Source organism: Phycodurus eques, chromosome 6 (assembly GCF_024500275.1).
Source record: "Phycodurus eques isolate BA_2022a chromosome 6, UOR_Pequ_1.1, whole genome shotgun sequence".
Taxonomy (NCBI): Eukaryota; Metazoa; Chordata; class Actinopteri; order Syngnathiformes; family Syngnathidae; genus Phycodurus; species Phycodurus eques.
In genome coordinates, this window is record NC_084530.1 from 22921744 (window position 1) to 22949160 (window position 27417).

Consider the following 27417-nt stretch of genomic DNA (forward strand, 5'->3'; position numbering starts at 1 on the left):
ACATTTCTAATGCAGCATCTTGTTATAATGATAAATAGAATTAGTGGATAAATATATCATTTTTATAAATCTAAAGATTATTTGTATTATTTGTGGAGAAATATATAATTTTTAAATCTAAAGATTATTTGTACTAAGTGTAGTATAGGAGTATAAAATTCATAATAAATGTTTATTTATCATTAATACATTTTAAGATTTTAGATAAGTATAAGCAATTTATTTTATGGAAAACATAAAAGTCAGTTTTTAACAGAATGTTTTCTTATAAAATATAATTGTTTATTACAATGTACCGTATCTATGAAAAATTATATTAAACACAAAAATGTGGGATTGAATAACTTTAGGTATTATGATTTATTCAATATAGTTCTAAAAGATAAATAAAAAGTATTTTTTTATTTTTTACAAAAATAAATAAATGTCTCCTAAAAAAAAAACAAAAAAACACCAACCCTCTCAATAGACACCTGGTACTCTCAGCAGTTTAGAAAATAGACACCCTTGGAGGAAAATACAAAATACTCACCTTTCGGTTATCTCTGCCATTTGGCATCTTTTAAAAATCAAGTGTTCTTGCTTTGTCCTGTTGGAAGTAGACACCGAACACCCACATTTGAGACATGCTATAGATTTTAATAGACATATTGATATTTCTGAAGAGAGAAAGTTATCCCTAAAGTTGTATTTACAATACATGAATGATACAAAACAAATATAAAAAGAAAAATACACACATACAGTACAATGACATACTTAAATAATTATCTCATTTTGTGTAACTACTACTTAAATAATGAAAATGGTTATTCTATTCACACCATGCCGTCTCAGCAGCTACAATGCAACAACGTTCACATTAAGTGCTAACAAAAAAAACAAAACAAAGAGAAAAAAAAAAAATCTCCCCCCCCCCCCATTTTACAGCATAAAAATTCCACTGTGGATTTGTTTTCGACCAGGTAGACTTATTGATTTATGTCAACAAACACACCAGCGAGGTGAACCAATACAGGTTGAAACCAAAAATAATACTAACAACAACAGCGTGTTGGGGCTTGAACACAAATAAACGCTAACATCGTGGATCTATAGTGAAGCTTTGTGTTGCGGATTATTGGGGGACGGGCGTTTAAAATGCAAGCTGCAAGTACACTAAAGGGACACAAGGCTTAGTGTAAAATGTATTTTTATAAACACCACTCTCTCCCATATATTATTACACTTAGAAAAATAAACCCCCTCTATCATAATAATGCTATGTTTTTTTTTTCATCATTTTTATTTTTAAATGTTTTTATTTTTTTTTGGAAAGCTAAGTAGTAGTGGGTAAGCTCTATAGAAGAATATACATTACCATTCGCTACCTCTTCTTCTTCTTCCCTTTATGTTTTGGATGTCCACTAGCCCCTTTTATACCGCCCAGGAAAAGACGGCATTTTTAAATAAAACGTTTTTTTTGTTTTGTTTTTTACAGTGTCGATGTTTTGTGTTAAAGGCACCGACACGACATGGAAGGTGTGCGGGGGATGGAATCAGCCTGGCATTTTTGCGCCTTTGGAGGTAGTATCTCATCTACAATGCCGGGGTATACATTTTAAAACCTTGTTGTGTCAAAAGCAATTGTTACTGTCTGGAGTCGACCCGGCAATTTTGAACCTTCGGGGGTAGAATCTGAGCCGTAACAGAGGCGGGACATCATCTGTGTGTAAGGTTATTCTGCAATTGCAAGGACAGGGGTGTGAAGTGTAACACCTGACACTCACGTCTCCGGCCTTGATGTGTCAAAAGCAATTGTAACACCAGACGCTGATGTCACGACATTTTCTGATTGCGGGATGCTGTTTCACTGTGTGGGGTGCCTTCGCTGGATTCTGTGTAAATGTTGGTGAGTAAAGTCTAACACCTGAAACTCATTTTTCCAGCCTTGTTTCATTGAAAGCAATTTTCTCACATCAGACACAGAGGTCGTCAAATTATCTGATTGCGGGATGCTGAGTGGCTGTGTGAAAGCAAGGGTTCTGCGCAAAAGACGGATAAATGCTTGCTCTTGTGTCATGAAGGTGCCAATTTTACAGAACACGAACAGGGGAAAAAAGGCGTAATGCACGAATGGAGACCCGTAACAGAGGGTGGGGCGCCACAGGAACTGAAACTCACTACTCCCGCCATGTTGTATTGAAAGTAAATAGTACTGTTTGACAAGTATTTTTTTAATTTTTTTTTTAACGTAACACCAGATGGTGACGTCATGTAATGATCTGATTGTTGGAGTGCTGTGTTCCTGCCTGAAAGTTCAGACAGTTGCAGCAATATCCCACCTTTGCTGGATTCTGTGTGAAAAGAGAAGGCAGAAAAGAGCTTTCCTGCAGGGGAGGAAGTATCAGAGCTGTAACAGAGGCGGGACGTCGTCACGCATGTTTGTGAGGGGGAACTAATTTCTTCCGCCCTGATGCGCTGAAACCACTTGTCGCAGCCCGACAAGTATCTTTTACGTCACACTAGGCACTGACGTCATCTAATTATCAGTCTCTGTGTGAAAGACGTACAGTACAGTTGCAGCAGTATCTCGCTCCGTTACAACTCTGATGCTGCCATTTTGCGAGGTCTCTGTGTGAAAGAGGCCAGTGTTAGGAACCTGCGCAAAGGTGTTTGTGTTTGTTTTTGAAACGTTTTGTCAAGAATGCAGAGCGGGGACATGGGGGCGGGTTTGCAATCAGGCGTCTCTTCTTCATCCTGCGTTGAAAATGTCCAACAGTTGTGGATGTGTCCTAAAGACATCACAGCAAATCGCCAAAATAATCGGTTACTCCGTTGCCGTGTTTTTTATATTTGTCCCGGAGAGGCGCAGAAATGTCTTGGCGGGCCGTTTTCTGTGACTTGGATGCCAGGCCAGGTGCTCAGGGGAGCAAGTAGCTTATCGTCCGGTGAGGAACCGTAACGTCCGGTGGTGTTGACAAAAGGCAGCTGTGACGGAGATCCTTCTTTCTTTTGTGTCAGCGTGGGCCCCCCAAAAATTAAGGCTACCTCGTTGGAGTCAGCCGGTGGCGCTAGGCAGATTCGTGTAGGTGGCGCAGTCTCTCTATACGATGTAGCTGGTCAGGTCGAGGAGGTACGATGTCATGTCGATGATATGGTCCAGGAGGCCGTCCTTCTCCTGATCGTTAGGCATGCCCTGCTCGCTCTGCTCGCACTGGCCGCCCGAGTAGCCGCTCTTGCACAGGCACTTGTTGGGCTCCATGCACACGCCTCCGTTGCGGCAGCCTGGATCGCACTTGGCTGGAATGGGAGGGTGGGTAGAGAAAAGACAGGAAGTGGTTACGGTGGGTCGGATGAAGTCATAATGAAGGTTTTTGAAAGGTGAAGTTTGAAGAGCGGTGGAAAATTGTGACCAGTAACGCCAAACGGCTCCTGTATAGTATTGAGCCTTTTTGAACACTTAGGACCACCATACTTACAGTATGTAGAAGTGGGCTAAAACTACTAAATAAAACATTTACTATAGCAATGTGACAAGAATTCCCCAAAATGACAGTGTGTCAAAATGCTGAGGCTGGTTGAAATGGCCACTTCAACTTGAGTATACAGAGGATTTTGAAGTTTTTTTTATATCGCCTCCAGAAAATCTGGTCAAAAAATATCGTCAAATTAAAGTAAAACAGTATAACTTGATTATTTCTCAACAAATCTCCTTGACTCTTTTGTTTCGTCCTCAACTCTATGCTTGGCTGACAAGTTTTAGTTAAAGATATACCACCATCAATATGCTGCTACGGACCAAAATTCTGAGGGTGCTCCAAGTCAACGTGTCAAAATGACTGTGAAGTTACAAACGGAGTCACTTGCCCTAAAAGTGCCACTTAAAAAGCGCAAAAGTTACATTATTAGCAGTGTGTACAGTAGAATAGGTCATGTACTTCAGTAATCAATAGTTGTTTTTCCCCGAATTTATTTATGGAGGATTTTAGAGCTGTTTGAAGTGCTCATTCCATGTTTCCCCCCCCCCCCACAAATGTCACTATTTACTGGTCACCACCTAACCCAGGAACCTGTAGTGCTCTACAGGTCCACCAATAAAGTTTGGAGACTTTTTGACCCTACTATACTGGTGCAAACGTAGGTCAAAACTAGTCAAAACTGTGTTTCTACAAGCCAAATGACTACAAAAACAGAAACGTTTTCTGTTTTGCACCAAACGAGGCAGCAAGGCACCTGGCTTACATTTGGCTGGAGGTAGGGACAAGACAAGGGGTTACGGCGTCATGGGTTCACTAATACAAGCCTTTTTGGGCCACTGTATTTCTTTTGGAAGAGGCCAAAACTAGTGCGAGATGGTGTTTTCAACAAGTCATATGACGTTTTAGCTCACATTTTTCAACTGTGTGTCCATTTGCATACATGCCAAATGCAAACGTCAGTCAGGAAATCATTTCTGGCGGTCTGCACCAAATGACAACACATTGCAGCCCGGCTCAAGACAGGAAGTGGTTAGGGCGGTTTGAGTCTTTTTGATCCCTTTAGGGCCACCGTACTTCATGCACAAGTGGGCCAAAACTAGTCCGAGATGGCTTTATGATCGCAACAGGTAACTCCTAATCCGGGCACCTGTGGCACTCCCTGGTTGCACCAATATTTGCACATTTAAGGTTACCTCTACATCATGTGGAATTTAAAGGTGGTGTTCCTAAGTTATACCCAGTTTGTCTGCCCATTGCAACACTGAAATTATGTTTAAATTATGACTGCTACTACTTCTATTACAACAACTATTAACTTTCTCCCCAAAAAACCTAGGGTGGTCAATCACCCTCAAACCAATCCCTGGGTCAAACCAGTACAACATTGACCCTTTCCAGCCACTGTACTTGTTCTTGTTCATGTTGGGCAATACCAAAGTGAGCCAAAACAAGTCCTTATTTGGGGTGTTTAACAAACCACGTCATGTTTGTTTGTCCCGGGGCACAAATGTTTGTGCATTCACATACACACATTGTAAAGGTCAGTGTGAGAAGGGGGTGGGGGGGGGGAATGGAGGGAACAAGTTTTTTTTTCCTTTTAAAATTATAACCACTGATACCTCTAAATTTCATGCAGAGGGTGATCGCCCCCTTCCCAGTCCACTACTGAATCCTTTTGACTTCCAAAGGAGCACCGTACTTCTTGCTCATGTTCAGCAATGCGGGAGGAAGTAGGCCAAAACAAGACCTTGTCAGCAAACTTCAAAGAATTTATTCAGCAATGCTGACCCTGTTCACGTCATTACTGTCTTCCGTCATGCCAAACAGGGATGGGTTGAAGGCTGTAGCGTGCGTTCTATAATGGTACACAGGCGCACCGAGTTCCCACACTGAACGCATGAGGTCAGGGATAGGAGGTGTAACTGCCTCACACTCCAGCCACTCCATAAACGATGCCCACAGTGCATTTCAGCGTCTGGCTAGCGCAAATCATGGCTAGCGATAGGCTTTTGGCAGGACGTCAGACTGCTAGCTTTCTAGGACTACCAAAGACCTTTGATAGTTTTAGCATGATCACAACTTAAGTCATGGCACATTTGAAAAAATGTGAACAAAACAAGCCTCACCGATACGGCACAAGAGCCCCTCCCAACCAGGGCTGCAGCAGCACTTGCCAGTGGGCGTGCAGTGTCCGTTCTTGCAGTGTCTGGAACAAGCTGTCATCAACAGCTCGGGAGGCTCCACCTGACGCTGGCACTCCTTGGGGACTAGGGGCCTGAAACAGTTGGAAGAAGGGGGGGAAGGAAAAGTCAGTTTGTCTGTGTGGGGTGAGGGACATGTTCAGCGACACCGTTCGCGAATTAAAACATTTGCGAACTGAAGCAATGGATTCCACTGAAATGATTGGAAACAGAATTAATCTGTTCCAACCCCAGAACGAAGTTATGTTTACCCTGTTTTAAATCGGTGCGTATGTAAAATAAATACAGTACAATATAAAAATAAGTGAAAAAACACTTTTTTTTTAATGAATAACAGTGCTTGCAAGCAAATTACTGAGGGATTTCTGAGCCTTTTTAAAATAAAGAGGCTATAGCGATAGCTAGTGATGCTAACACTATAAACAGTAAGCTCTTTTTCATTTTCCCTCACCAACAATCATTTTTCTACTGCTCATGAACCAAAGCATAGAGCTTGAACTGAGGCAATGTTTCATCGAAAATGTAGTTTGTCAACCCCATTGTTCATTAACTGTGGCATTTGTGAGCTGAGGTTCCACTGTACTAGGGAATTTGGCCAAATGAGGCCCAATCGGACGCAGGTATCCTAGAGAGAAGGGTGACGCTAAATTTTACAGCTTCTTTGCCCCTACGTCATCTAATGAATTAAATCGCCCCTGAGACCAGTATCACATATCAACACACAATTCGGTGTATAGGTCAGTCATAATAGGATGCATTAAAAAGTCTCAAGGACCCATGCTCAAAATGGAAGAGGAAGGCAACCATTTCGGTTTGAAGGAGCCATTTTGGGTGAATTCCAAGGCTTTTACGAACTCCTACATGGGAATTCACCGAAATGCTCGCCAATCAAAACCAAGTATCCTAGACCAGTGGGTCCCAAACTTTATTGAGCCAAGGCACATATTTTACTTGAGGAAATCCCCCAACACACCGCCAAATAAAAGTGTCACATACTGTCCACTGAAATAATGATAATCCACAGCACAGTGGTTGGGAATCACTGTCCGAGACAGATGGCCAACGATAAACTGGAATAAGATAAACTGAAAGTTGTGGGCAGAAGGTGCGTGAGGGCCCCTTCATTACCACTCGCAGATTAAGTATTTGCTTGAATCTGCAGCTGAAAAAAAGGCAAAAAAAAATCCCATTTTTCCAACCATATGACTATGACAAAAGTAGGGAACGCAAACTTATGATGTTTGACAGGCGGAGTAATGGATGGTCTCCTCCTTACCCCGAAACAGGTTCTGTTTGTCTGTAAAAGCTTTTGTGCAAATAATTTTTTAGGGGTAAGAAAATACGACTCCCACCCCCAGAAAACATAGAACAAGCAAGGAGCGGAGCAAAAACAAAACTTGTTTGTTGGCCCCGGTTTATGTCATAATTCAACACATTTGGTTGGAGGGGTGCCGTAGGAAACATGCAGCATTGTGAACCAAAAATTCCTGGGCCAAACATGTACTGTAGGGGTCATCATTTACGAAACAGTGACTGTCTTGAACTGTTTGCTATGTTTTGCTGAGGGACTGGCACACTTTCTAAAAATTGTCACTTGTATCCTGCATTATGAAATCCTAACTGAGGAATAAAAGTGCAGCTTCAGATAAAAACCAGACCCACCGCATATTCAACATCATAGCAAGCACATGGCTAAAAAGGGGGTTTGGAGGGGGGAACGGGACATGCTGTGATCATTCCGTATTAAGACAAACACCCAGACACGCACATCGGCGAATGGGCTGTAAAATAATTATTCCATATCACGCGCTACAAATCTGGAAGTAATACGCCAAGTGCATAATCAAGTTCAAATGTGCTCGCCACACACACACAGACAGACACACACGCACGCGCACGCACGCACGCACACACACTGTGACAGAAGAAACACTAACGAAAAGCCCAACACAATGCGAGTGACCAGGAATGGTGACTGGACTCCCGATGCTGGTCATCAAGAACTCGGAGGCCTGGATACTGACGTCAGTACGTGTAAGTCAAGTCCACAAGAACAGGCGTCATCAATCACGGTCACAAGCAAAGCAAATGGTCACTCGGCAGTCGGAAGGGAAAGTGGAGATAGGATTTAAGACCGACTACTGGCGAGATCACACTGCAGATTAAAAAACAGGCGCCAGTGTTTAGTTTGATTTACCTAACGCACTTTAAAATCACTAGGGGAATTAAATCAGTTGCCTTTCTGATGTTAATTTGGTGCGCTAATGTTCCTATGGCTGCAGAGGTTCTGACTGATACACTACAGGGGGAAGGGACATAGCGTGAATCCCCCTTTATCACGGGGGATGCATTCCAGAACCAGCCACAAATCTGCAATATGATGAGACCATATTTATTGTTCTGCAAGCGTTTATTAAACGGATGAAAAGCGCATGGACAACTTTTTAGTACAGGGGTCTTCCATTTACGACAAGTGCCATTGATACATTTGCGATGTAAGCGAGATTTGTATGCAAGTTGGAGTGCCAAATAACCTATGCTAGTGCTATGCACGCCATGCATGTAGTAAAGTCAGAATTGCAGTAAATATTTGTATGGAAAAGACTTCTAGGCCATAAATATAAAACAGTCAAATGGAAAACAGTAGTGTGGTACCGTAGCGATTCTGTAAAATCTCTAATGTTCCATGTCATGTTCACTTTTGATAGAAAAGAAAATATTCAAATCGCAAATAACCTTATAGTATCTTCAAATCTCATTTAAGGGTAGCAAGTAAAATTTAAGATTTAAAAAAAAAAAGGCAATTTGTTTTGTGTCGTAAAATATATCGCTATCGACTGATATGAAAAATAATATCGCAATAGGCTTTTTACCCCCCATATCACTCAGCCCTAATGTCTTTACAAGAACTGCACCAAATCAGCTGATCGTGCTGTGAGTCATTAAGTTCATCCAGTGAGGTTGGAAGGTCGGGTAAAAAATTAGTACCTCCTTTAAGAACCTTGTCATGTGGACTCTTGGTTATAGTGATTAGAGACTAATTAAACGTGTCCAATTTTTTTTCTTTAAAGTGCGTCAAAATATTTCAAAATGTTTCTGAGGATCTGAGGCCAGCCTGTTTTTGTACAGTGTCCTTGAGCGCCCAGCAAGGTGCCTGTATGTAAAAACCAATCGATCACTCAATCAGTCAGTCAAAACTTTATTTTTAAGCGCTTTTCATACAACAAAGAATGCAACCCAAAGCACTTTACAAGTAATGTATTATGATGTGGAAGAAGACATTTCCACATCTTTAACCTTCCTTAGTTTTATTGATATCATAAGGTATTGCAGGTGATTTTCTTATAATTTAACGCAATATTGCGATATTACCATCATTGTCAGCAAGATATTGCATAATACAGTACAGTAGTACCTTTAGTTATGAGTGACCCAAATTTCGAGTTTTTCAAGCTGTTACTTTGTCGCGTTTTGCCTTCTGTTGCTAGCTAAAAACAGACATGCCGCTGCTCAAGTGAAGTGAAAAAAAAAACAATAGCGCAATTAAGGTACTGCAATGCCCCTGCACGTAGGCAAGGAAGGGGCTAACAGTCAAACACACAAATTCAAAATGAGAAGACTTGCAAGGAGCTGCGGTGGGCTTGAGCTTCACGCTCAGACGCTCACACGCAGACTAACCGGCCAATTTGACTCCAGTTCCTGATGTCACTCAATAGGCCACACCCCTTAAAGGCACAGACAATACAGTGCTATTTGTCTTTATTACAAACGTAACCAAAACATTTGTGGTGTTCTTTGGGGGCTGGAATGGATTAATGAGATTTAAAATAATTTCAATGGAGAATACTGATTTGAGTTACATTGAGTTATGAGCTTTGTCACGGAAGGAATCAAACACATAAATCAAGGTAACACTGGAACTGCATGAGTCCAAGACGATGCTGCGTTCTTAAAATTTGCCTCCAATTTCGGAGGATGACGATGGTGGCGGAGAAGGGGCGGGATTCCCATGCTCCCATCAGCACCCAGCACTCTAGACTTCATCCCTGTTGGCCCTTAGTAGTGGCAGGGAAAAAGGGAGTGAACGAGGGAAAAAAATAGAGGGAAAAAAACCCTTGGGGATTGTAGAGGGAAGGGGCGTGTGAGTGTGTGTGTGTGTGTGTGTGTGGGTGGGGGAGGGAGGGAGTTCCACGGCGAACACTGTTAATAGCACGCATGGGGTCAGCGGCGCAACTAAACAGTCTACGACTGCCAGGGTGGCTGTGAAAACAGCACCTGCTGGTAGCGCCACTTGACAAAGGCAGCTGGGTCAACAGCCACTGTGGGAATTTAGCAACTTTGGGAGGGGTGCGACCCACAGAGGGCTCACACATGAGCTAGTTACACCAACACTGAGCATGAAGTCAGATACATAAAATGCTAATAGAAATATGATATGAAATATGATAACTGATTTGTCCATGTGATCTCTTTTGCCAATCATTGTTGGGCTGGCTGACTTTTATAGCTCCTCTTTTTAATTGTGCGAGAAACTGACTGTATTGTGAAAGTTGCGGCTACTCCAGCATGAATAACCAGAACAGAGATAAAGTTGGACTTTTTAATATGATGCAAATCTCATTATTCTCATTGTTCTTGTCCATGTGTAATCAACAGTGCTTATCTAAACGACCAAAGCATAAGGCTGTTAAGTTCAATTAAAAGCTATGGAAAGTGAGTGATCCAACCATGATGGTGGAGTGCTGTGACACATTTCATTTCTGTTCACTTCGATTTTTTTTTTTACCATGTGCAAAGAAACCAAACCTATCAATTAATTGGAACCAGCCAAAAGCCAGCTATCAGTTCAATTAAGCCTGTTTCACGTACGAGTCAGAGTCATTTTCTATATCAAGTGTGGTCGGATGTAGTTGGGCACGTCATGTACAGGGGCAACAGAAATGAGGATGTTAAGAAGAATCAAGAGAGAGACATTGAAGGATCAGGAGAGAAGTCACATTAGGACAGAGGAGCTTTTTTTTATTATGGACCGTAGATGATGAAATCCCTAAATTCCTTGCAATTGTACGTTGAGGAACATTGTCCTACTGTTCAACTATTTTCTCACGCACTTGTTCACAAAGAGGTGAATCTCGCCCCATCTTTGCTTGTGAATGCCTGAGCAATTCAGGGAAGCTCCTTTTATACCCAATCATGGCACCCACCTGTTCCCAATTAGCCTGTTCACCTGTGGGATGTTCCAAACAGGTGTTTGATGAGCATTCCTCAACTTTCTCAGTCTTTTTTGCCACCGGTCCCAGCTTTTTTGGAACGTGTTGCAGCCATAAAATTCTAAGTTAATGATTATTTGCTAAAAACAATAAATCATTGTATTCTGTTTTTATTTATGTTTAACAAAACGTCCCAACTTCATTGGAATTGCGGTTGTACAATGTTAAATTATCTTTTGTTTTAAGTGTCAGTTTTTCAGTAAATTTCAACTGGGAATGACAATAACTGCTTCAAACAAGCACACTCTGCCTCTTATTTGGCAAACTGTGTGAATGAGAGCGTGAGAATTAAGGAATACTTTTAAAAGTGTATTGATACATTTTAATCTAAAAAGTGTACGGTACAACTATAAATAAAATGTTTTTGTTTTATCTTTGTACTGTATATCACATGTATTTTTGCAGGTAGGTCTGGATTGTATCAACGAGGTTCACTGTATACTGCATGTATATTCTTGCAGTAAGAGGTGGTGCTGAAGAAGGGAGCGTGTAAAGTATACAGAAAGAATTTTCCTGTTTGACAGCCAACGTCAGACAAGTCACATATCGGCGAATGTCTCCAGCTTCTTGTTTATACGTATGTATTTATCTGAGCGTGCGTGTGTATGTGTGTTTGCTGTGTACAGATATAAACTGTGTGGGTGGCGGGTACATGCGAACATGCACATCTGTGGGCCTGTGTGAGCGTGTGATATGCTCACTCCCAGCATGGTGTCGCACAAAAAAAAAAAAAAAAGCCCTTTCTTTTCCTGTCCCTCTTAAATCTTTCACTATCTCCGCTGTGGTCCTTGCCTCAACAAAGCAGTCTGAATAGCGGCTGCTACAATACACAGTAAATATTCTTGCACAAATAAAATGAGTGGAGATACAAAAGATGGCCAATCCCTAACAGTGGATAGCAACTTTTTTTTTAATTTGGCAAGAGTTGTAACAGAAGAAAAAAAGTTGTAATTTTACGAGAAAGTCATAATGTAGAACTGTACATAAAGTTGCGTGAAAAACATAGTACTTTTATGACCATAAAATCGTATTACATGAAAAAACAATTTTACAACAATAAAGTCATTCTAACATGAGAACAAAGTAATAATATTACCAGAAAAAGGTTGCAATTTACGAGAATAAAGTCATAATGTATTGGTGCACTTTTGTGAGAACAAAGTTGTAATGTTACGAGAATTTTTTTTAAAAGTACGAATTTTCTGAGAATAAAGTCGTAATGTAAAGATTTACTTTCATAACAACGTTGTAATATCAATTGAAAAAATACATTATATTGTGAGAATAAAGCAATTATATTACAAAAATAAAGTTGGAATGTTACAAGAATTTTTTATTTTTGCGAATAAAAGGCATAATCCGAAAAAAAAGAGATAATTTATGAAGGCATTATATGACAAGAATTGAGTCAGAATGTTATGAGAAATATATGAATATAACCAAAAGAGAGGAAAAAAAACCCCATTGTGACACGAGAACAAAGTAATATTAGGGAAAAATAAAAAACAGATATTGGCACAATTCAACGTTTAAAGCCGGATTTCTGGCCTGAGTCAGAATCTGCAAAATTAGCAGGATTGGATTACTTCAATCACACCGCAAAACCATCAACCACCACAAGCTTTGCTGTTTTCTCTCTTTGATTTACAACCCCCACATTCAGCAGTTTTCAATGCATGGTGGCCTATTTATTATCGGAGGCACACTTCCACTGACAAACAAATACCTCCAAATGAAGTCATCGGACCAAGTCATGTTTACACAAAAACTGCTGAGGGGTTTTATGGCTAACGTTTCCTTGAAGGGCCTTTAGCGCCCGACCTAACAGCTCCTCCATGTTCCCAAACACACACGAGGAGAATTAAGTCACAATGACATGACAAAGCAGACATATTTATATGACAATAAAGGCGGAAGATTACCAGGACAAAATGACATAGTTACGTTATTACAAAAAAGTCAGAATTTTATGAGGCAAAAAAGTTGACAAGCTACAAGAACAAAGTAAGAATTTTGCAAAAATAAAGTCGTAGTGTCATGCGTAAGCGTTATACTTTGATGACAGTCATTATATTACCAGAAATAAGATATCACTTCTTGACAATAACATTAAGGAAAAAAGTCAAATAATTTTGATAAAGTCGCAATGTTAGGGGAAAATTGTTTTTTATGAAAGAAAATGTAGTTGTAATATTACGTGAATAAAGTCATTAGGAGAAAAAATAACATCTGAATTTTCCGAAAATAAAGTCGTAATGTTACCAGAAAAAAGGGACTTTTAAAAAAAAGTTGTAACGTTACAGGAAAACGATCATTTTACAGCAATAATAGAGTCGTAATATGAGGAAAAAAGTTGAAAATACAACCCCAATTCCAATGAAGTTGGGACGTTGTGTTAAACATAAATAAAAACAGAATACAATGATTTGCAAATCATGTTCAACCTATATTTAATTGAATACACTACAAAGGCAAGATATTTAATATTCAAAGTGACAAACTTTCTTGTTTTTAGCAAATAATCATTAACTTTGAATTTTATGGTTGCAACACATTCCAAAAAAGCTGGGACAGTTGGCAAAAAAGACTGAGTGAGAAAGTTGAGGAATGCTCATCAAACACCTGTTTGGAACATCCCACAGGTGAACAGGCTAATTGGGAACAGGTGGGTGCCATGAGCTTCCCTGAATTGCTCAGTCATTCACAAGCAAAGATGGGGCGAGGTTCACCTCTTTGTGAACAAGTGCGTGAGAAAATAGTCGAATAGTTTAAGGACAATGTTCCTCAAGGAATTTAGGGATTTCATTATCTATGGTCCATAATATCATCAAAAGGTTCAGAGAATCTGGAGAAATCACTGCATGTTAGCGACAAGGCTGAAAACCAACATTGAATGCCCGTGACCGTCGATCCCTCAGGCGGCACTGCATCAAAAAACGACATCAATGCGTGAAGGATATCACCACTTGGGCTCAGGAACACTTCAGAAAACCAATGTCAGTAAATACAGTTCGGCGCTACATCCATAAGTGCAACTTGAAACTCTACTATGCAAAGCCATTTATCAACAACATCCAGAAACGCCGCCGGCTTCTCTGGGCCCGAGCTCATCTAAGATGGACTGATGCAAAGTGGAAAAGCGTTCTGTGGTCCGACGAGTCCACATTTCAAATTGTTTTTGGAAATTGTGGATGTCGTGACCTCCGGCCAAAGAGGAAAATAACCATCCGGACTGTTATGGATGCAATATTCAAAAGCCAGCACCTGTGATGGTATGGGGCTGTGTTAGTGCCAATGGCATGGGCAACTTCTGTGAAGGCACCATTAATGCTGAAAGGTACATACAGGTTTTGGAGAAACATATGCTGCCATCCAAGCAACGTCTTTTTCATGGACGCCTCTGCTTATTTCAGCAAGACAATACCAAACCACATTCTGCTCATGTTACAACAGCGTGGCTTGGTATGTGGTGCATTATGAAGCGTAAAATACAACAACGGAGACCGTGGACTGTTGAACAGCTGAAGCTGTACATCATGAGGGCAAGAATGGGAAATAATTCCACCTACAAAGCTTCAGCAATTAGTGTCCTCAGTTCCCAAACGTTTATTGAATGTTGTTAAAAGAAAAGGTGATGTAACACAGCGGTAAACATGACCCTGTCCCAGCTTTTTTGGAACATGTTACAGCCATAAAATTCCAAGTTAATGATTATTTGCTAAAAACAATAAAGTTTATCAGTTTGAACATGAAATATCTTGTCTTTGTAGTGTATTCAATTAAATATAGGTCTAAGATGATTTGCAAATGATTGTATTCTGTTTTTATTTATGTTCAACACAACGTCCCAACTTCATTGGAATTGGGGTTGTAAAACGCAAAAACATTTTGTTGGTGATTTTCGTGGGGCTGGAATGGATTAATGGCATTTCTATTGATTTTAATGGGGAAAGAGGATATGAGATACAAGTGCTTTGAATTTCAATTGTGGTCAAAGAACAAATTAAAGTCTTATGTCGAAGCACCACTGTATTACGAGAATAAATTCATTTATCGTTATGTCTCAGAGTGATGGTTAGTGACCAGGCACTTCCACAGTGTGGAAGACCTGCCCGACTTTATCCTGCTCTGAGGTCAGAAACTTTAGCCCTCCCCCGTCCTCTCCATAAGAAGATCCGTATAACGTTTAGTCTGTAGACTAAACAAGTCCAGTCCACGGTGGAAAGAATTGTTGTGACGGGGGGGCGAAACGCATCGAGCGCTGGAGCCAGAAAGCATAAATACGGAGCAAGTCATCGGGGCCCCTTCTTGAAACATCTGCGGCGTAATTAATTGCGCAGACGCCTGGGTGGCACTGTCGTCACCCGCGACTGATCAGCTGCATAACATATTTCAAGTGTGATTCCCAGTCTGCTTTTTCTATGTAATCTATCTCTCTTCATTTAAAAGGAGATACTTCATTGCCAGGCTTTTCATTTGGCTCTTCCCAGTTAAATGCCACCCATTTACTGACATGGAAAAAATATATGCACGCGCTGCATACAGTGTAACCTCCAAAGTCAAACATGCTTCGCTACTATAAGAAATAATGTAATGCCGGCTTTTACGGGCTGTGTAACAGAGGGCTTCTAATACTATTTCAGAAGGCAGAAAATTGTCAAGGTCGACTTCATACCTCCAATTCAATGTCGGTGCCATTTATACAGTACAGTGAACCCTTTCAAATTCGCAGTTCAGCATTTACGAATTCGCATCTTAGCAGATTTTCTTTTTTGAACCTGTCATCCGTTATTCAATGAAAATCTTGTCCATTTGCTGTTTTTTTGTGCTCAGGCAAAAGCAGTAAGTATTACTTTGGCTTCATGGGCTGGAATCTTGGCATTGTTGTTTGGTTTAATTCATCGATAGTTTTAATTTTCTGCATTTCAGATTTCCTGTTTTGTTGGCGGGAATTAAATGCACCTTGTGCTTTCAAAAAGGGAAACTCAAAATATGTTTCTGCTTCTCTCCCATGCTGCTAATAATAACCTGTGTAGTCTACAATTTATTATTGTGTGTAAATGGAAAAAGGTGAGAACAGTGACAGTACTATTTGCGTAAAGTGCAGTGCACACATTTGCTTGCCCGTTTGTGTCACATCAGTTTGTTCTAGTGTGTTATTTAAACTAAGTTGCTAGCTAATACTATTGATCCAAATACTGTTGATCGGCCTCAAGTGAAGGTGGTTTGTTTGTGCTGAATAATATAACTATTGAATACAGTCCTTTATGTAACATGGGTTCATGATTGTTTACATGTTAGATGCATGGTGTTGGTACTTTATGATCCTTTCCGTTTTAAGTGCTTTGCCACCATCTTTTGGTATTTATACGCAATTACAGACCCCATTTACACAAAAGATATTTTGTTTCATTTTGCTCCTTCACTGTACTGATTGTGAATTGAACCTTAAAACCAAGGTACATACACAACCGTGATCTTTGGCATACTGCTACACCCCTAGCAATTAAACACATAATGTGTATAGCTTCACTGTTATAACTGCCCTCCTGAGGGAATCCATAACGACAACATGACCCACGATGAAAAGTTTAACACCGCTCCTGCTGAAATCTCTCGAGATTTACTGGAAGCCTTGAAATCTTTTCATGGGACAACACTGAAGTAAGGACACTTAGCTACAGTGTAAAGTAGTCAGTGCACAGCTTTAAACAGTGTAAATTCTGAGGAGTGTACTCACTTTTGTGAGATACTGTACGCATACATGGGCATGTTTGCTTTCCCCTTAGTGGTACGTGAAAGAATCACTGAATTAAATGTTCAAACTGTGCATAATGTTAAGGTGGCTTAAACATTTTTAAAATCCAGTACAGTACATTTGTTTAGCAAATTCAGTTGTATTTAACTTGCATTTAAGCGCAGTGTTAAGGTTCAAACTTCTAACTGTGCAATAATATTAAATATATGTTTGAGGAATAAACCCTTTGCCTCGTTTTTGATGAAAACACAATGTATTTTACTGTTGGTCAATATAATGGTACTTGGAGAGCTAAGTATTGTTTGTGGTAGTATTTGGTTATAAAAGGTTAGCGAAGCACTATGTTAGCGCATGTGCTGAAATAAATGGCGTGTCAAAGTCGCCGGGCGGAACGAAACAGGTGCCCTGGTGTTTTTCCGCCACTCTCAGCAAAATAAAACCTGCAGTCCGAGTGCTCTGAAAATAACCGGCGCGCGGTTACGTTGCCAATTACAGCGTGCATCCATCCAGCTAAGCTGTTAGCAATACCTGACACTAACGTAGCGAAATGCAACGCTCGCTCTCCGGTTACAGTTCCATGCTGGTGGGGGCCGAGGCAGGGCGGACCATCATGTGATGACCCATTGGCATTGATGAGGATTTGCAAGACTGGTGATTAACGGTGGCCTTGTGGGTCGCATCAGCGCCGGATCGTGTCACACCGGCCATTTTATTGGGTACACTTCCACTATGGCTCCTCTGCGTCTAATTCTGCCTCCTCGAAGATATTTAAGTCCACAACCTACTGCACACATCGTTAAGTGACATTAAAAAAAATTGATAGCTGACACCATACGTTTGCAGCAGAAAGATCCAATTCTGAATTTGTGGTACGTGCACCCCGGGGCCTGAGCGAGATTTAAAAGTGTAATGGCGATCTGGTATATTAATTACAGATTAACATTATGTTTTTCCAATGTGTGCATGATTAAACACGATGCCTTTAAATGTTTTTTTTCTATTAAGGCAAGAGAGGGGGTGCACCATCTCTGTTGAAATGGTTTGAACAGCATTTTTGCTTCTTTACATTTTTGAAATGTTCTGCATATAGGCAACAGTGTCATTAAAATGCAGCCATGTCGCACACTGAAACACAAAATTGCCTGAAGGCAACGGAATTTGCATATCGTGACTGTATTGCAGGCGCACCAAAATACCTCGCCAAATATTTTAGTCGTTGACAAATTTCAGTTAAGGGACGAGCAACATTATCTTGATTAATTAATCTTGTTTAATGAGGGTTTCATACTTTGAGACCCGTTTGTGTACGACTTTTTACTTGAGTCTGTGTGTGGGGATGAGCACCGTGCAAGCAAAGATGAAATGTTGAAAGGGGTGTACCTGGCTTAAAAAAGTTGCGTCTGACATACTCGCGCATGGACATCCCATCCGTTTTACAAAACATCTTTCCGCCAGCATTCTAAAATAAAGATAAACTTTTAGAGCTTTTTATTTCTGACAATTTTTTGAGGGTGTGCAGGGGAGAGTGGGTGGGCCATCTCTGTTGAAATGCTACAATGGCTGTACATTGCTTAAAAATGACCACATGGGGACCACAACGTTTTTAAAACTCACACAGAATTTCAAAATTGGCGGCTCACGTTTGCAACTTTTTTTAGGGTGTAAGCAGGTAAAAACGGGCACACCATCTCTATTGAAACGTTGAAAGTTTTTTTTTGTTTCTTTGTGTTAATTTTTTAAATCCAACTGATTAGCCTCTCTGTATTTATTAACATTTTGATTTGTGAATTTGAGCTATGGGAGGAGAAGCGTTATGAAGCTCATTATAACAACAGCAAGGATGTGTTCAACCACTGACGGATGAGTGCACAAAGTTTAAGAAGAAGTGCTGAAGTGTACCTTTTGGGGTCCACCAACTTGTAGAGTTTCCCACTGTGCGACTGCGCCATGCTTTTACTGTTCGCCAGTATGTAGCCTTCACCTAAAACAAAATGGAAAAAGCTCACATGAAAGACGTTTGAAACACTCATGGCAAGGAAGCATGCGGGGATCATTTAATGAAGAACAGCAAAATTCCATAAGGGGACAATGTGTAAACATGTCTGCGGGGTCCCGCGTCTTTCGGGACGCACGCCCGCGAGCGGGAATCTAAATACCTCCTTAAAAAGTGTGACAGCTGGCGTGGGCGAGGTGATCAAACATTTATGATGGCTGTTGTTGAGTGAGTGTTTGATTTAATCAGAAACACTGCAGCTGACAGTTTATAATCCCGCCAGTGACTGGTGGTCTGCAGCTGATATAATGTTCTGTATCACATTAGGCCGCTCACCTCACTTCACCCGAGCGCTCCCAAGTTGACAGCAACACAGTACACCCGTGCAAAACATTGCACCGTAGGTGGCCCAGTATGCAAAATGTGAGGTCTTTGGATTATATGTGTGCTGTTTTATGGAAAGGACATTTAATCCAGCAGGAAGTACAAATTTAATATCCTGCTGACTGAAAGACAAAACCGTATTTCCTCAAATAGTGGCCGTCCCTCGCAGGGTGGGTCATCCACTGACAAAACAAACGCCTCCCTCAAATAGTAACGTTGCTTATCTCGAATTGCTCATACACGGAAATTCAAGAGTTAACTGCATCCTGTTGCTCACCAAAACAGCAGGACCTACCAAAGCATGTAAACAGTCGCTAACAATGATTAGCAGATGTAGTCAATAGCTACAGTCTGCTTCTGTCCTCTTTATTGTTGTAAACTCTTGTTTTGTTTAGCATACATTATAAAATGGTAACATTGGTTAGTATTAGTCTAAAAAAAATAAAAGCCCTCCCACCACTAAATGCTACCGACCACCAGTATTGGCAGAAATACAGTAAGGTTAAAGGTCACTTTGAAAATTGCAGTTTCCCCCCCCCCCCCAATCTTGTTGCCAGAGTCATGACAATTGATAAATTATAGATATATATATTAACAGTTTTCTCTGGGCTTCCTTCTACATTCTAAAACCATGCATGTTAGGTTAAATGAAAACTCGTAAGTTTTACATAGTGTGAATGTGAGTGTGAATGGCTGTTTGTCTACATGTGCCCTGCGATTGGCTGGCGACCACTGCAGTGTGAACCCCGCCTCTCGCCCAACGTCAGCTCGGAGAGGCTCCCACACACCCACGATCCTAATACAGTTACAGAAAATGGATGGCTGTACTAATATTTAATATTACCCAAATAAAGGCCTTGCGCCAATAAATATTACCAGCAACTATTTGCAGGAATACGGCAAACTTACAAGTCCCTTTGAAAATGTTAGTTCATTTTACTCCCCTCAATCTTGTTGCCAGAATCATGAAAATTTTAAAATGATAAACCAGAATAACATTCATCCATCAATCCATTTTCCATACCGCTTGTCGCGGGTGAGTTGGAACCTGCACTGCAAAAATTAAAATCAAACCAAGATTAAATGTCTCAAATCAGGGAAACTATGGTTTTTATTTTTTTGTCTGCCAAGATATTTCTTCTGACCAGGCAGTTGTGTTTTATTGTAAGAGCATTTCAATTGCTTTAAGCATTTTTAGATTAAATGATTCCTCTATTCATTACAGGTCATTTGTAGGGCAAATAAATAATGAAAACATTAGTAGTACTGTACATCTTCGATCATCATTGCCACACTGACCCAGTTCATCTTCTCCGAATCCCAGGATATTTCCCACTAGCATGGAGCCGCAGGATCCGGCTGAGCCCAGACAAAGCGGTTTCTCCTGCCACTGGTCGCTTGCTGCTGACGGCGTTATCGATGACTTCTGGAGAATCCGCAGGTTTCTGTGACAAACACATAGATGGGACATAACAACAACAACAAATTATTCTTGCTTGCTATTGGTTGTTTAGAGAATGTCATGGAGCACATAACCTCGAAGAGTGGCCTCCACTCCAATTGACGCCTCAATTAAACACTGGGTGTGGCTTCCAATTGAATGAATAAATGCTGAAACTCAAATGCAAGCATGGACGTGCCATCTGTAAAGCTGATGGTCGAGTTCAAAGAGAAAGTGCTGCTATATGCAGCGTGGAACATTCCAGAGTTTGTTTGTCGGCTGTGTCACGTTTTTGCTATAAAACACAAAGTTGCCTAAAGAGTCTGACATGGTATGTGTAATGCTGACAGTCGAGGTCAAAGACAAAGAAACGAAACAGAACATGGTTATGGAGCATTTCAGCGAATAGCTGATAGGTTCCACTGAAAAAAATGTGACTAGCTAAATTTGTGAATATCGAACCGTGAATAGGTTCACGGTATGTCAAATATGGATGCGCACAACATTGTCGAATGACCACCTCTCTACTGGAACGTTACATTACATGTTTCAGTAGGTCCTGCTGTTTTGGTTCACGACTGAGCACAAACAGGTTAGCTTTTTTTTGTGTGAACACCGTAGTTTATTCGTGGAAATAAGCGATATAATGCCTTAGTCATTGTTAAATGCTCTTTACTCTCAACAGTATAGTAAATAAACAACCCCGTGGCTGCTATATGAGAAAATGTGGTGATAAGGGGTATTTATTTAATTTTGTATAGCGATAAAGCATGTGAACTGTTTACTTTGTGCAATATGGTACTCTGACCACTTTCCTATGAAGCCACTTGAGACATTGTTGCATCACCAATACATTTTTCAGCCACAACAAAACACCCGCAAATTGGCACGTAATTAAGGCCACCGCACATTGTTTCAAACCCAATCCCAAACATCCTACGAGGAGGGGAATTTTCTCGCCGTTATTTACTTCCTTTTTGCCTCTTCAAGCGTCAGTGTTTGACATCAACAATCAAGGATGAATTACAAACCAAAGAAAAGTGTGAACAGCGCAGGGCAGGATGTCTCATCTCCATTTACACCGAACTGGCCGGGCCACTGTGGCGAGAGTAACACAATATCTGCTTCCCCCAAATCCCACCCCCACGCAGTTGGAACTTTGTATTTACCCTGGCACGACCTGATGCAAGGGACAGACTGAATAGGGTGAGAACGAGAGAAGACAGTCGTGATCATGTTTAAGTAAGAGCAAAAATGGTGAGCCAGTCTCGTAGATCTGAGAAACAACAACACTTTCTGAGGCTAAGAAATACAAGATTTCACAGGTTATTCTCAGGGCATTGAATCAATCGTAACTGGACTGTTCTGTTTGTTTTTCTAAGACAAACAGAACAGTCCAGTTGCGATCGATTCAATGCCCTGAGAATGAAATGATCTGGATGAATGAGAATATTCACAGGCACATCACAGGTTATTGTGGCAAGAGTTGACTGCGAAGCCCGTTTGAAAGTTCCCAAGTCTGTCTGATGGATACAAGTGTGTGTCGCACCTTTAACTGTAAAACATGCACATGCCGCAAGGGCGCGATGTGACATCTGTAAAGGTGACGTTAGTTTGAGAAGAGAAAGTACTGACATAGGGCTGCAGCTAGCTATCGAATATTTTTAGAATCGATTATTCCATCGATTCTTCCTTTCTTCGAAAATTATTTTGCAGCAGTTTACTTCAACATCATTTTACCAAATGACTGCTTATTGTTGTTTATTTGGTATTGTTTAATGATTAAACAATACCAAATAAACAACAAATAAATAACAATTAAGCCAATATCACATGAGAGGGAGGGACATTGTACTCACCAACCTTTTTGAAACAGAGCTACATCTTTGGTACTGATTAATGAGAAGGTCTACTAGTTCTATATACACTTCTGAGGCTGCTTCAGGTTGAACTACTACATCAGTTGCAGGCTATTCACACTATGGCTGCAAAGAATGATTATTTTCATAATAGATTAAGGCCGACTTTTTTTGGCCATAAACTGATTAGAATTCAATTTCTGGTTTGGTCCATAATGTCAGAAAATAGGCAAAAATGTTGATCATTGTTTTCCAAGGTAAAAGCAGACGTTTGCAAATTACTTATTTGGATAAAACATAAAGATAATCAGTCGGCTTCCAAGGAAGACTACAGAAATCAGAGAATATTTACAGTTGAGAGGCTGAAAACAGAGGATTTGGAAAATATTAAATGAAACACTGACTTATTTATTACCAAAATAGTTGTTTATGTGATAATCAATTAGTTGTTGCTTAATCGATTAATTGTTGCACCTCTATGACACATGGAGCACAGAAAATTCCTAAGTCTGTCTGAATCATACAACCAGGTGTCGCATCTTTACCATAAAACACGCACATGCCTGCGTAGCCTGACGTGGGATCTGTCAAGCTGACAGTCTACTTCAATGAACAAGTGCTGCCGTATGCAGCGTGGAACATTCCAGTCTGTCTGACAGATAAAATACTAAATACATACCATATTTCCTCAAATAGATGCGGTCTCAAAAGATGCCATGCCCCAATTAGTAATCAGGTACAACCACTGGTGTGATCCGTTTTAGAAAAAAATAAAGACCTCCCTACAAAAGATGCCTCCTACCCACCCACAATCAGGTAAACAAATGTAGGTGATACAGTTCACACAAAAACTAAGCTTTGACGGGGGAGCTCATTTGAACTCTGTAGCTAACCAAACCAGCAGCACCTGAACTATGTGAACAGTCGCTCAGGTATTGTAAAGACTTACCACAAAATGTGCACTATTAAGAATGATCGGATGTTATGTGGAGATGGTGTTCCAGTCAACTGACAGGTGGTCGTTCCACAATGATGTGCGCCCATGTTAATGTTTATTAGTGTCACCCAGTCTGCAGTTCTTCAGCATTCCTTCATAGAAAATAGTCCCTTTTTCGATTTTTTTAATGCATTACTGCAAAAAAGGCTTCGCTCCAATACTGTAGATGCCACCCATCTGTAGTTGTGTAAGTAAGCCACGCTTTGCAGAAATCCTGTTTGAGTATAATGGCCTTACCCAAGCCTATCTCCAAACACGTAACTGCCATACAATCTTCGAGACTGGCAACCCCTGTAGATGAAGCCCCCCACTGGTGGTGCTCCTCGAATGGACTGCAGGTCGTAGACGGAAGGTTCGTTCTCTGCACAGTGTGAAGAAGAGGAAATTTGGGGATTTAGTCAGTTGTTAGTGTTACGATGGTCTCTGTGTACCGAAAAAATATCAGAATCAATCCCCTGCTTCAAAATAGGTATACTAAAAGCAGCAGAAACCATGCAGCATTTATCGTATCAGTCAGAATGAGACTACCTGGTTTTGCCCCAAAAAGTGTCAATAGTGCGCAGAGCCATACAGGGTCGAGTAGGTACGAGGCCATTTTATGGCAATATTTTCCCAGCGATAATGATAATATTGCGGTAGAGTGATCGTGGGAAAATTGATTGTAAACGGGGTCAGCAGTATTTTGTAAAAACACAACACAAACGACTTGGCATTTGGTGGAGTTAGTGCACGCAAAAAAATCCGTACTTGTTTATATTTGGACAGGGACAGTATTGATACTGCATTACAAGAGATAATGATGTGACATATCGCAAACACAATCATTAGACTGTGCAGGTAGATACAATTTTGTGAGTGTATATCTTATTAAACAACACAGATTGTAAAATTTGTATTATTATTAAAATAAAGTCATATTTCTTGGTGGAAAAAAAGCTGGGGGGTTTCAAGAGAAAAAGTATTTTTACACAAATGAAGTCGTACATTTTGAGAAAAAGCATTACAATATTACATGAATAAAGTTTTTTTTTTTTTGGAGAAAATTAGCCATAAGAATAAAAACATTTCCAGAAAAAAAGTAGCATTTTTTTATGAACGAAAATTTTATTTTTCGAGAAAAAAGTTGTATTACAAAAATCGTCATAGTATTAAAATAATACATGAATATTTTCCAGAAAAGGGTAATAATGTTATAAAAATCTATTTTTAATTTTATTTTTGTGTGTACAAAAAGTGGTATTTACTATATAACTGACAAACTAAGTAAAGCATCACTCAGTATCTGGAAAAGGGAGGTTAGAAACTAGTGTCTTGTCATAATTACAGTATAGTTTGTGAGAAAGATTAGGCCAAACAACAATAGAGCCATGGCCATTAAATGTGACAGTGGAGCAGTTTCTGAGGTTTTCGTGGAACAACTCTCTGGGTCGGCATTTTGTCCGTACCGCATGGACTTTGGCAGACGTCCGCACTGTCCCCCTGCCCGGTTCATAAGTTTGACGCTGATGTAATAAGACTTATTTTTGGAGTGCAGTGGTCTTGGCAATGGGAAATGTGAATGGCGGCTGGCGCGCTGATTTCCCAACGGTAATGACTTTCCAGTTGAGATAATTGGCCCCTGTCGTGGACCATCCCTCTTGGGGGGGCAAGTATACAATCTGGTTGCCAAAGTCGTCGTTATTAAGACAAACACCCGTAATTTATTTGTGGAAGGAAAGTGGGTTAAAAATGATCAATACCACCATTTTTCCCCTCTCATTGTGAGCGAAACCCCGCTGAGATTTGCGTTTTCAACAATGTTTAGCCGTTACCCCTGCGGTTATAGTTGTCGACAGCTCTAAATCTAAAGTGTGAATGTAATTTTGCACTCTGTTGGCATATTTATGCTGCACAAGAGGGGTGAGGATGGAAGTGTGAATGTGTGTGTGTGCATGTGCATAGGGGGCGTTATTTCTCTGGCACTCACAACATTTTTACATTTAACCTTCTCTACCTCGGCAGTTGACCTGAATTGTTTCTCAACATGTAGCCAAAGCTGTGTTCTTACAAAATGCCATTTGTAAAAGAAGAGGTGGGGAAAACTTTTGAAAAAACTTTGTTCTCGATTTAAAGCCAAAATCTCAAGCAGGCACTCTGTTTCAAACAGTACTTACATCATGAACAATGCTACAGAATAAAGGAATTCTGAATACCACATTTCTTAAAATACTTCTTTGAATTAGACCTCATACCTCAATTAGAAAAAATAAATAAATAAACAACCTCTATTGTATGCATGCCTCCATTTTACTACCCATTTTTGTCGTCATAGTAATTACTATATCAGTTCACACAAACATTAAGCTCACCCCATTTGAACTTCATTACTAACCAACAGAGCAACATCCACCGAGGCCCATAAGCAGTTACGTAGATGAATTCATGTGTGGAGATGAGTTCCCTCAAATAGATGTCTCCTTTCCCCCCATTGGTAAAGAACATGTTGTTCCCATTAAAGAATTTATTGCTAAGCCCAGTTGAACACTGTTGCTAATCAATTCAGGAGCAAGCTTAGATCTCGTTCAGATGAAGGGTGGAATCTTTCTATGTGTTGTCAACAAGGTCCCTCAAATGGACACCTCACTTTTCTCCACCGGGAAGAAAATGTAGACTGTATGGTTTCCAAACAGATATGACAAGAGATGACTGCTGAGCGCAATTGAACTCTGTTGCTAACCAAAACAGCAACAAATCTCTCTCAGATTAAGTGAGGAGTCTTACCCTGGGTGTGGCGCTCCCTGAAATAGACACCCCCTTTTTCACAATGGAAGAAGATTCATCCATTTTCTTTTATCGCTTAGCCTCACTAGGGTGCTGGGCCCCTGAAGCCTATCCCAGCCATCTTCGGGCGGGAGGCAGGGTACACCCTGAACCGGTCGCCAGCCAATCGCAGGGCACATAAAAACAAACAACCATTCACACTCACATTCACACCTACGAGCAATTTAGAGTCTTCAATCAACCTACCACACATGTTTTTGGGATGTGGGAGGAAACCGGAGTGCCCGGAGAAAACACACACAGGCACGGGGAGAACATGCAAACACCACACAGGTGGGGCCGGGATTTGAACCCCAGTCCCCAGAACTGTGAGGCAGATGTGCTAACCAGTCGTCCACCGTGCCGGCATGGAAGAAGATGTCACCAAAAAATTTTGCTAACCAAAATAGCAGCACCATACCACATACACAGTCTCTCGGGTAGTTCGGAGATTTACCGCCTGCACAATATTAAAGATGATCTTACATTTTTACCTTTTTGTAGTATGATAAACTCCACTTTCACATGCTATAAATTGTAAAATAATTCTAAAATAAATGGCTCTCCCCCATCTGCAGTTGAGTCATTTGCACCTATACAGTAAGAAACTTGAACTCACCGTAGTCTTTCCCCTTGGACATCTCCAATATTCTTCCCGTGGTGGAGTTTTTGCCACTAGCATCCGTGCAGAGCATGAGGAGGCTCCCGTTCTCCGTCTGGAGCCGATCCACACTGCACCTACGCCACATAGAACGGCAAAAAATTAACACAGAACAACACAATAAGTGTGATGTCTGTGTGTTCCACCCCTTTCTTTTTTGTGATTGACTAACCTGCCCGGGTCATGTAAGCCTTGTGCAAAAATTTCCGGGGGCTGGTTGGTGCTGTTGAAGTACGGGTTGTCCCGAGGTATGGAATAGGGGGACGTGCAGCCGTCCGTGTCCACGTCTACCCTGAGCATGGACCCTGTGAAATCACTGCGTACAAATGCACCCTTTAGGCTTTGGACCACCTTCTTGCCTTAATACCGTTAGAACCTTCCTCACCTGAGTCCATCCATCTCCTCCATGTCGTCCAGGGTGATCATCCCGTCCCCCAAGACGATGTACAGCAGACCCTCGGGGCTGAAAAGGAGCTGCCCCCCCAGATGTTTCCGGTGCAGCTCGGCCACTTCCATCAGTACCCGAATGGTCCGGGTGTCCACCTGGTTTGGGTTCTTTCTGAGGGAAAAAAGAAAAAACAGACTCTTTCACA

The 27417-nt window shown here is 40.8% G+C and overlaps 1 protein-coding gene across 2 annotated transcripts in view; it reads right to left on the reverse strand.

Annotated features, from left to right (window-relative positions):
• Window positions 1-637: 637 nt before the first annotated feature.
• The window catches only part of hhip (hedgehog interacting protein), a 58266-nt gene continuing 31486 nt past the window's right edge, over window positions 638-27417 (reverse strand). For both annotated transcript variants that reach the window (XM_061680564.1, XM_061680565.1), the window contains exons 6-13: window positions 27210-27383; window positions 26997-27140; window positions 26783-26901; window positions 23602-23725; window positions 20367-20512; window positions 18590-18671; window positions 5588-5736; window positions 638-3282 (exon numbers count right to left, since the gene is read on the reverse strand). In XM_061680564.1, the coding sequence (XP_061536548.1) occupies window positions 3086-3282; window positions 5588-5736; window positions 18590-18671; window positions 20367-20512; window positions 23602-23725; window positions 26783-26901; window positions 26997-27140; window positions 27210-27383 (1135 nt within the window). In that variant the 3' untranslated portion in view covers window positions 638-3085. The remainder of the gene's footprint in view (window positions 3283-5587; window positions 5737-18589; window positions 18672-20366; window positions 20513-23601; window positions 23726-26782; window positions 26902-26996; window positions 27141-27209; window positions 27384-27417) is intronic.